At 32.4% G+C, this 12,047-nt stretch overlaps 1 protein-coding gene across 1 annotated transcript; it reads right to left on the reverse strand.

The window, feature by feature from the left end:
• Nucleotides 1-84: 84 nt before the first annotated feature.
• Nucleotides 85-11,812, reverse strand: LOC105675485 (fibrillin-1-like). The gene is made up of 13 exons (XM_067355428.1): nt 10,068-11,812; nt 9,877-9,961; nt 8,649-9,353; nt 7,191-8,257; nt 6,727-6,890; nt 5,685-5,848; nt 4,252-4,412; nt 3,968-4,085; nt 2,470-3,501; nt 1,446-2,089; nt 1,166-1,335; nt 594-749; nt 85-334 (listed from the first exon to the last, which is right to left on the reverse strand). Exons 1-13 carry the CDS (start codon nt 10,193-10,195, stop codon nt 261-263), a joined length of 4,668 nt encoding a protein of 1,555 aa, XP_067211529.1. The 5' UTR covers nt 10,196-11,812; the 3' UTR covers nt 85-260.
• Between the last annotated feature and the right edge of the window lie 235 nt (nt 11,813-12,047).

Raw genomic sequence — 12,047 nt, forward strand, 5'->3', positions numbered from 1 at the left:
TGTTTTTATTAAATAATCCTTTTTATTTAATGTTTAATATTTTTCTATTTTTTTTTCTTAATATTTATTATTAAAACATTACAGAATGCAGTGAAAAATTCTACTAGATTTATGCGACAATATTATTACTAATGTCGTTATTTGACTAAATGACTTACTTATGTTTTAGAGAGAAAATATTTCACAAACAATAAAATATACTTTAATTTATATTGCTATAAAATTAATTCTTCATGACGATTCTTCCGTTAATATCTCTTTTAGAAATAGTCCGTATCTTCAGATATCAAAGATTCGCTAGCGATATACGCTGTCATAAAATGTAGGGATGTATCTATTAAAACAAATGTTTTATATTAATTATATCATATTGCAAAATATTAGTTATGGATAAATCTTTCACTCTCTTGTTATAGTGAAAAAGTGAAAAATAGATTTCTCGTTCAGTAACAAGTTGTAAGTTCTCTTATCGTTCTCATGAAGCAACTGTTTGTTATTTATTACGATTAGTATGAGAAGCCGGAAATGATGCATCTTTATTATCTTTTAAAAATTATTATAGGTTATTCCATTAAGACATTTTAGAAACTTACTTGCAACCAATTTGTTCTTCTGATGTCTGCGATATATTAAATATGTTATTGCTGCTAACAGACTTGTTACAATTAATACGGCGGCAACCATGAAAGGCCAAACTGTGACAGCATTATTCGTAGTATTGTAGTGAGATGCTTTGTAACAAGGAAAATCTAAAAAATAAAAAGAATAGAAGTGAAGTTAATAGATTTAAATATTGTTATTGTGTAGAATCTTTTTTTACGCTAATTTTATATTTTTTTAATAAATTTTTATGATAATTAGAAGCATTACTATTTGTAATATCTTTATGGAAATTTTTTTTTGAATAATATTTTTTGAGCAAAATTTTTATAATTATTTTTGCAAAAACTTATATTCCTGTTAATTTTTGTCTTTATTTTTACTTTTTCTGTTATCATTACTTTAGTTGTTAATATTAATATTAAATCTGAGTAAAAATTTTTTAAAGAAATTTTATTTTTTAACGTTATTAAATTTTATGTGAAAATGGAAAAAAATTTAATAAAATGGAAAATATAAGTTTTTCGCGGAAAAAAAAGAAAAATATGCAAATGCATAAGTATACCAAGTAAGCAGCCGACAATAGGATACTTTATATGAGCTTCATCAGAGTGTATTACTGATAATAAATAGCAGAGTGATTCGTTGTTAAGAGAGTTGTTGCACTGATAACAAAGCGGCGCGTTCTTGTGAGCTTGTATAATTGTGCTATTTGTGTCGTTACGTATTGTGATTCTGCAATTGCAAGCAAATTACGAAACTTATTAATTTATTCGAATTTTTTGTTATTAATTGCCAAACACTTTTCACAAGAAACGAAAAATTGACAAATTGATAATATTCACCTGTTGATATCGCTGTGATTGAAATCCATTGATATGGCGCACTTGGTCGGTTGATCGCAATCCAATCCCGTCCAACCGAAGTGACACTTACAGCTGTACTCGTCGTCGATAATGCATACACCGTGGCCGCTGCAGTTACGAGTACACGCGGGAATGCATTCGTCCGCAAAGCGATCTCCAGTGTTTTGTACAAAGTTGTCGTCGCAAACGCAATAATTCGGACCGATGCAGTCGCCGTTTTTACAGCCCTTTTCACAAACGGGTTCGCAGACGTGTTCATCTCGCAGCCGGTAACCAGCATTGCATACGCAATGATTCTGCACTGTGCACATGCCGTGAATGCACGCTAGGATGCAGGCAGGTATGCAATGACCGAACACGTTCTTTCTATATCCGTCCTTGCAAGTGCAAGAGCCGAATTTATTGCATATTTCATTACTTCCGCATCCTATTACATCGCAGGAAGATACATCGTTTTGCACACAAATGCGTGCTGTGTCATTATTAATTGAGAGAGAGCTGAAACCCGCATGACAGTCGCATACGTTCGGCGCGATGCACGTACCGTTGATGCAGTCAAAGTCGCAAATTGGCTGGCAGAGAGGTTGAAAGAAGTATTTTTGTATATCATCATCTTCTGAGATCTAGTTTATCGAAATAAATTCTTTGAAATTTTCCGATGATTAAAAAATTGCTTAGAAATATCGTGATAGTGCGCTATTGCTCGCTTTAGCAATGATCATGACTTGATAAACATATATGCAGCGAATAGCTACAAATTGAAGTATTTTTTATTAATTATAAATATTATCAGAATATTATTAGCGATCAATAACTGACTGAATTACACAAATGTTAATATAAAAAATATTTACGAAATTATTTTATTCCAATAAAAAAGAATTTCTTTTTGATGGAATAAAATTTTGCAAATTGCGTTGAATATTGGTAATTATTAATATCTACATTATTATTAATACATAAATTGTTCTATTATGTGTCTTTAGTACCCATGCATACTTACTCTTGTCGTACTTGAGATTGCAAAGGGAAGTTTATTCTTAAATATATCCGGATACGTTCTTATGGCCTCGATTGCAATAGCGGAGAAGCGATATCCCTCGACGCACGTACAGTTACTGTATAGATTATGCACTTTGCATGCATTCTTCAACTGCCTTTTTTTATCCGTGACAATTTCCCGTGTCGACCAGTCGCACTGCACCTCGCAATTCGACTGGCACCTCGGATCCGTCTGATTGTTATAAGTGAAGCCCTCGTCGCAAGTGCATACTTCTGGCGCTGTGCACGTGCCATTGCCGCAGTCCACTTTGCATACCGGTTCGCAGATGTATTTTGAGTACCCCAGTGGCCTGTATCCCTCGAAGCAGCTACAGCTTTCGGGAGCCACGCAGGTGCTGTTTACACAGGGCTCGCTGCAGACCGGCTCGCAGACGGTCGCGTTCGCTGCTCTGTAACCGTCGTGACAAGCGCAAATTCCCGGCGCCGTACAATTGCCGTGAACGCAAGTGTCTTCGCATTTGGGCTTGCAGATAAAGTTCGAGCCGAATTCGTCGCGTTCGTAACCGTCCACGCATCTACAGACATTAGGTGCTACGCAATAGCTATTCGTACACGCGGGTGCGCAGATAGGTTCGCAGGCGAACGGCGAAGAATCGTTCCCCGCTCTCCTGTAACCGGAAACACAAGAGCAGACATTCGGTTCCGGGCAGTATCCGTGGTTTTGTTCGCATTCGTCGTTGCAAAGGGGACGGCAGGTGAATCCGTTGGAATCCATCCAGTGGTTCTCGTTGCAATAGCAAACGTCAGGCTCGACGCACACGCCGTTGATGCAACCCTGCGTGCACACCGGCACGCATGATTTTTTATCGTTTGTGTCGTTCGACATGCGATATCCTTCATCGCAGATGCACACATTTGGCTCTACGCAAGTCCCCCCCTTTCCGCAGGATTGCGCACAATGCGGTATACATTTCGTGCCGATTTTAACGTAGCCTTCGCAGCATACTTTTTCTTGGGCCTGTACGGGGGTATACTGAAAATATAATTAACGAGTCAGTGAATCGCATTTGTAGAAAATACATTTTTAATAGATATATATGAGGCACGATAAAATAAAATTTAATATTTTATTTATTCTTGAGAATTTTTTTTATACATTGATTAACTATTGCTATTATTTTTACTGATGCGCTTCTTCTTGCAGAGTAATAATATTAGATTAACACATTTATTTGAAGATAACTTTAAATATATTGTGCAAGAAAGTTCAATATCTATCACAAATAACATTTAGTAGTTTTTTTTTCCAATTTTCTGTCAGTTTGATATTTGATTTATGATAGATAGCTTCAAGTAATATATTTTTTTAAAAATTTACTAGTGTTAACAGTAAGCAGGAGAACATTGTGGGTATTTAAGCAAAAATAATGATCTTTTTTACTTTTATCTCTTACACCTTTTGCTAATATTATTGTGAAATATTAATTAAGTTTGATTACCATTAATCTGTAATTCCTGCGAGTCACAATCTGATATCTGTTATTGTTATCGTCCCATTTTGACCTCCGGAAAATATCCTTATACGTTTCCGTATAAGGAACATATATTAACTTACGACTGCAATAAAATTATTAGTTAATTAAATGATATAAGTAAGCAAATACAATTTATAAAATATTTAGAAAATTATTTTAAATAGTTTTAGAAATAAACGTAATACGTGAAGCATGATTTTCAACACGCAGAATGTTATAACAAATATAATAAACAGATGTAACAGTACCTGACTGTCTTATTGCAGAGATGCATTGATGAAGGATCAATAGTATTAGTGGATTTTATTCTTGAAGCCAAAATGTTTGTCAACATGCTTATTTCCAAAAGTAATATGTTGATAATTAAAGTAACAATCAAATTATTAGGTAACTCCATAATTTGTTCCTTCTATTCTGAAGTTGACATAAGCTCTGTAATGTTTAGACTGACCGGTTGTCGTGATTTGTACTCATACACTATCATATTTATCTCTTTATGCATTCTTTATTAAAACAGGATGCGGCGTAATCAGAGAGTTACCGAAAGCTTGCATATGTGTTTGTGGTGTTAAAGTCCATTTAAAAGTATCGATATCATTTGTATAATACTATTTTCAAGATAATTCTGCAAAATTGCACATTTTATTTATTTAAAAGTATTTGATTCTAAAAGAATCAAAACCAAGTTTTACATGTAGTGATTGTTAAACATTTGTGTGCACAAAGAGTTTTATTTTATTTTAATCATTGGTATAAAATGAAAATATATGATATAGGATGAGAAGTGTCTTTTTTGTATTTGTATCAATCGAATAATTTTTACAATGTTTTTAATTAACTGTTATAAAAAATAAAATTTTTCGAATATTTTTTTTTTAATGATTATTTCAGTTATTATGTGAATTGTTATTTCTTTTAAAAAAGATAAAAAAGTTAAAAAAAATAGCAGAGTAAATATTTTTTTATTATATATGCAGTATATTTACAATGTTAAATTTATAGATGCAGACTTTTTCGGCATGTAAAAGAAATAGAAATTTTGGACATTTAAATTTTTAATATAGTTTATTGTAGATATCACAATGAATATACGTTTGTTAATTTTTATTAGCAATTATATAACAAAGTTAATAATTCTAATTATTTTTTTCTTTAAATCTGTTATTATAATTATTGCAGAAAGTTCGAAAATTATATACTAAAATTTTGCAGTAATTTTTATATTAATAATTACAATATTATTAATTCATTCTGTTGCATTAGTTCTAGCATTGATTGATTCAGTCTGTGCTCTGCCTGCACATTACCTGTTAATAAAAGGAATTCATTAATTGGTTCTTTTATTTATATATATTTAAAAGTTTTTGTAAGATTCTTTCAAAATATTTGGGAAAAAATTCAAGTTATAAACTTAACACAACAGGAAATCTCTATTATTTAACCAATATAATTTAAAAAGTATGTAAAGAAACTTTTTATGTATGTTAATTTATATAAACCTAATTTTATATATTTCTGGTTAACAATTATTATTTAAAAATTCATTCTCTCTTTAAGAAATATTTTTATAACTTATACTTTGTTTTTCTTGGATTTTATATGTACAATTAAAAACATTGTAATTGCAAAAATATTTTTACAACAAATTATTATTAGATAACATAATAATATTTGATAATACAATACCTAAGTTCGTCCGTCTATTTTGACGTTTTTGTAGTATCATATATGTTGCTATTGCTGCACAGATTAACAGTAATATTACAGAACCACCTGTAATTCCACTTATTTTGAGAATTTTTCTCCACTTAAATTTATATTGACTTCTTAATGCGAAGCATTCTACTGTAAAGAAGTGACAAGTTTTTATTATTCTTCTTGAAAATGTTGGCAAAGACTTTAATGTTGATGATAAGGCACACATTATTGAACAATCTATATAGAATCATTCTACGAAATTATCAAAAAATTTTAAGCTGACAGAATTGCGAAGGAGTAATTTTGATTTTATACAAAGTATTACAGGGTGTTCAATGGGAAGTTGCTGACACTAATTAGTTCCAATTTTTAAACGCATATAGGGAGCAAGAAAAATAAAAAACTAAAGACAATTGGAAATATTTTTATCATTAAATAAACGATTGCAAAAAAATGGCAAATTTTGGCCATTTTAATGATTTATATTTTTGAAGTGTGCACTATCAGAATTTAACAAAAAATTAAGTCATTTTTGGAAATCATAAAAAAATTTATGCAACAAAAATTACAGTTACAGTTATAGTTTCCGAAATCAACTTAATTTTTGTTATAATTCTGACGGTGCGCACTTTGAAAATATATCATTAGAATTAGCGATATTTAGCATTTTTAAATAAATGTTTATTTAATGATAAAAATATTGTCTTTAGTTTATATATAAATAAAACTGCAAAATGTCTTCTGTTAAAAGATATTTTCTTTTCTTGCTACTTATGTGCGTTTAAAAATGAGAGCTAGTTAGTTTCAGCAACTTCCCATGAGACACCCTGTATATAGCTATACTGCGGATATGTAATTACGATGAGAAAGACGTAGAAAGACGCAAATATAAAATTATATATTTTGATTTTAATCACTTTTAATGATTTATATCATTGTAATCAGAAAAATAAATTTCTAGAGAGACTTATATCTTTCGACTTTTAAATACAAAAATGTATCTTACGCGAATTTGTTTAACAAACCTTTGTCTATTAAACAACCAATTTGTGTTTTATCCTTCGTGCTGTTGATGTACATTTTAAAGCACGCAGTTTCGTTGTTTATTTCATTGATACATTCAGAACATGTTGGATTATTTATTAGAACATACTCAATCGTAGCATTCTGTTCTTTAATGATTGCTAATCTGAAACAAAAGAACAAATGATTCACAGTTGACTCATAGACGAATTATTATTTATATCATTGTGATATCAAAACTCTTTTCCAGCGTTCAGATTGTTGAGAGATCTTTATTCATCACAATAATCATCTATTAATGACACATTTATTTAACGATATTATTACATGCTAATGCGTGAATATATCTCGTTACTTTCTTACATTGTCATAATTATTATTATTTATGCATTAAAAAAAATATACATATATATATTTACATGGAATACAAATTTATAAAATACTGTATGTTCATATATATACTTACGGCTCTGTACGATTTTCGTCGTCACTCAAAGTTAAAACGCACAAAGTTGGTTGATCGCAATGCAGTCCGGACCATCCGTAATTACATTCGCACGTCATAAGTCTATCAATGCACTCGCCGTGACTGCCGCAACCACCTTGACACGCGTGCACGCAAACACCTTCAATTTGCACAAAACCAGCGTTACATCGGCACTGGTTGGGTGCCACGCAATCGCCGTTATCGCAACTTTCGCAATACGGCATGCATCTGCTTCCATTTCGCGATTTATTCTCGGAAGCGGATTGGTATTCCCAGATTTTAACATTCGAATCTTCAAGGATAAACCCGTCATTGCAATCGCAAACTTCCGGTGCGACGCACGTGCCATTGTCACATATTGAACAGATCGGCTCGCATGTGCCCGTTTTTGCGTTTTGATAACCGTCGGAGCACGTACAGATATCTGGCGCCGTGCATGTGCCATTGCCACATTCGATACTGCAGATTGGCTCGCATTGGAACGGAACGTTTTTCTCGTCGTAATATACCATACGATACCCATTCTTACAAACGCACAAATCGGGTGCCTCGCAGATTCCGTTTGTTTCGCAAGTTGAGTGACAAACAGGATCGCACACGTTTGTAGAGTGTGTTGATTGACGATAGCCCAGGTCGCAATTGCACACGTCAGGCTGGACACAGATACCGTTTTTGCAGCTCGGATTACAAATGGGCTCGCAGATGTTTGTATAGTTGCCATCGGTAGGTCGATAACCGAAATTACAAGTGCATTTGTCTGGCGCGCTGCAATGCCCGTTGATGCAATCAGTTTTGCAAAATGGGTCGCATATATTGTCGGAACTGGAATGTTTGTAACCCTCATTGCATGTACAAGTTTCGGGTGCACTACAGAAGCTGTTGACGCAATTATGGCTGCAGATCGGTTTGCAAACGGTAGGATTGTTATCTGATTTATCATAACCGATGTTGCAAGTGCACGTACTAGGGGCGCTGCAGAATGCATTAACACATGCTGTCAGGCAAATTGGTTTGCAGACCGAGTTATCAGCAAAATGTTTCATACTCTGAAAATTAATATTTTTTTATAAATGCGTATAATTAATAATAATATATAATATAATATATGACATTTTCTGAAATATTATTGCAAGTATTATCATGTATATTACTACAATTTACTATCATAAATATTTATTAATACGATTGCATTAAAAGCCAGCAATTGCTGAAGAAAGTAGAAATTTATATTTTAGTAATAGGAATTAGAAAACTTTGTAATTAATTTTTATCGAAATTCATACTTTTGACTCTAAAAAAAGCTTACGTCACGAATATGTTAAAAGTTTACTCGGTAAATAATAATTAGATTGTAGTTTGAAGTGCAGTCACATCTAATAATGAAAATGTTCCAATAATCTTATGAATCTAATAGATTAAGTCGAATCAGTTATTAACATTTTGCTCAGTCTGCGTCGTATTATCCAACTGATATCCTTCATAACAAGAGCAGACATTCGGCGCAGTGCATTTGCCAAAGGGTTCGCAAGAAGTTTCGCAGTGAGGCATACATAAGATGTGTTTCGGCCACTCGATTAAATGGAATTTATCGTTGCATGTGCATACGCCAGGTTTAGTGCATTTTCCGTTGATGCAAACTTTCTCGCAGACCGGCTCGCAGATGTATTTTGAGTTCCCAAGAAATGCGTAACCCTCGAAGCAGCTACAGATTTCAGGAGCGACACAGATGCCATTGACGCAAGCTTCGCTGCAAATTGGTTCGCATTCGTTTGTGCTTGTTAAGAAGTAGCCATTGTTGCAAGTACAATTATCGGGTTTAGAGCAATATGAATTTTTACTGCATGGTGGATTACAGATGGGGTCACAGGTGTATCCGTCGGTACTCAAAGAGTACCCATTGTCACATGTGCAAGTATTGGGTGCAGTACATTTGCCGTGCACGCAGGAGTTATCACACTTAGGGACACAGGCTGAATCACTAACTATATTACTTTGAAAAGTGTAGCCGGTATCACATGAACATATGTTTGGCTTAATACATTTACCCTTTCCGCAATTAGGTGCACAAATTGGATCACATCTGCTACGAGACATTTTGTATCCGTCGCAGCACATCTGTGTTATTAGATATACTGGGTAATACTAAGAACAAAAATCAATTTTTATATAGTAACAATATTTATATGCATAAAAAAATGCAGTTATACATATATTTAAAACATACAAATATAGAATGTTGTTTTTTTGCAATTGGTAACTGATCTAGTGTAAGATATTGATATATTTTATTGCAAACTGAAATAATCAATTTCTTCAAATTTAATCAGACACTATAATTTTAATATCATTACAACTATATCTCGATTTGAGATTCTATGAAAATAAATATCATTTGACAGTTCTAAAAGATAAGAGATACAATTTTGTGTTGTTGAAATTGTATTCGCCAAAGTCTTTTTTTTGCAATTGTCAATTGACATATTGACTTGCTCAATATATAGTTTAAATGGAAATCTTATATCTCGACATTTTTATTACGATAAGTTATTATTATTTTCTGAGAAAAAAGAGGAGAGGGAAATTTATTTTGTATCAAATATTTTGTATATGAATTACATTATCTTCCTTTGCCATAACATCTATAATGCGCGAGTCAAAATCTTACCTCGAGTCTGTAGTTTGTTCGAGTCTTGATTCTGAACCATTTTCTATATGTTTCTGAATACGAAACTAATCGGGATTTCTGATGACTGCAAGCAGTGCGCAACTTTAGCTCGTTTATATTTTGCTTTAATTATATTGTGTATAATTGATAGGCAATTTGCTATTCTGATTTGCGAAACATGACAATCTTACCTGGCTATTATACTACAATTCCCTACGTCCCAGGGCTGTACACTCATGCGATGCGCATCTCCCAGAATTTCAATAATTAGCCCGTTTTGTAGAACCGCAAGAATTAATATAACATAAGAAAATTTCATGATTGCTAAATATATTAAATTATGTTTTTAAGGAGACGAATGACGAACGTGTGGACAGTTACAATCGCGTTACTCATTAAACTGAAGTCTCTTTTGCTTTTTATAGTGATGTAGCTCATTATCAGAATCTGGCAGGATGTCGATAAGCAACAGTAATAAAACGTGTAGAAATTTCCTATAATTTTATATATATATATGATAATAGTATATGATATATTTTATTAATTAAAAATGATAAATTTGTTAATAAAAAGTATTACATTGTTATTTTAAGCCAGTATACTAAATTAGTTATAAATTAGTTATAACTAATTTATTCCGCATTTGAAAGAAATGTCCAAAAACGTTAAGTTTATAAGAGTTTTCCGTTGAACAAAAAACGCGTTTTTTGTTTATTGCATCACATTGCGTAAATTATATTATGTGCAAGAAATCGTTATTGTAGGAATATTTTGGAAATTTGTTGAATTTATAATATTCACAATGCTTTAGCTGTTGGTCATATTTTTGAGAAATACACATTCTGCCGAGAAACTATGTAATTGTTTTATAACGCAAATGAATCGATTCCACATGTTTAACAGTGCATAAATGGAATGTACATTTCTTAAGCAAAACTTAGTTTAATTGAGTTGACGTACTGGGCCAAGGATGCAATCCGCACTGACCTGTATTTGCAATACAACGACATCGTTTATGTACAAAATAAACGGCAGTTACATTGCACGCGAGATTGCATTTTTATAATTAGTTCAATGATATTTTTACATATTCTTTTATAGCCACAAGTTTATGTAATGAATTTTATTTTTATGCGATTTATTTTATAATTAGTACACTTAATCACCGCTGGAGTTTTGCATATCTGATACTTTATCTGCTCTAAAAAATTATATATTAATGTCTGCAATGTTATTTAAAAAAAATATATATATATGCTTTGTTGCATTTCACGTACTCCGCGCTCTTTCTTTCCGCGAACAGAGAATGTTGGATAAATATTTCAGATTAAGAGTAGTATCTCATTATACATCTCACTGATAGCAAAACTCGTCTGTCTAAACAAATTCCAAAAAAAAAAAAAAACAGAAAACAATTTTATCATCTTCGACACTTATCACATTCGAAACGAGAGCAAAATTCTAAAACATTCAAATCCCATTGATAATAACATCCATTTAGAATTAGTAGGTAAATCGTGACACCTCATTGATAATGACATCCGTTTAAAATTAATAGATAAGACGCTTCATTGATAATAACATCCGTTTGGAATTATTAGATAAATCTGTTACGACTTACGCCACTATCATATTTGACACAAACAGTCGGAGATTTAGTCTCCGATTCATTAAAAATCTTTACAACACTTGATATCAACCATCACCATCGAACATTCTAACTGTTCCGATTCCTATTCGCTGAATGCTTTCTATATTCCCTCCCATGTGTGAAAGAACATCTCTCAATTATGATTTTTCATTTGTCAACAACTTTCATTAACTCCCTCCACGACCGAACAATCTAACGATTTTCATTCGTTAAATCCTTTTGACTTCCCACCACGTAAAGTATCCTCACCATTCCAATTTGCTACATCTATTACAATCCGCCCCCTCCCCCCCCACGCTAGAATTTCCCCGACGATTCGAAACTTTAATTCGTTCCTCGCGTTAAGTTTCCAAAATCCTAAGAAACTCCCAAAAAATCCCCACCAGAGAATCAAGGGTATATAAAATCGGACTCTAACCGCGACAACACTCATGATCTCGCTTAATTATATTTTCAATTCCGTTGCGTTCTTACTCGTTTGTAACTCTGTACTTGATCTTTGCTCGCCAGTATTCATATT

This window comes from Linepithema humile, chromosome 5 (assembly GCF_040581485.1).
Source record: "Linepithema humile isolate Giens D197 chromosome 5, Lhum_UNIL_v1.0, whole genome shotgun sequence".
NCBI lineage: Eukaryota > Metazoa > Arthropoda > Insecta > Hymenoptera > Formicidae > Linepithema > Linepithema humile.

Bases quoted from the DNA above. Each gene is read 5' to 3' on its own strand.
- LOC105675485 (XM_067355428.1), bottom strand. From the start codon at position 10,195: ATGAAATTTTCTTATGTTATATTAATTCTTGCGGTTCTACAAAACGGG. The intron at 4,413-5,684 runs GTATTATCAAAT...ACTTCAGAATAG, and splicing joins GACGGACGAACTTAGGTATT to AAGGAACAAATTATGGAGTT. The intron at 750-1,165 runs GTATACTTATGC...TTTATTTTTTAG, and splicing joins TATTGTCGGCTGCTTACTTG to ATTTTCCTTGTTACAAAGCA.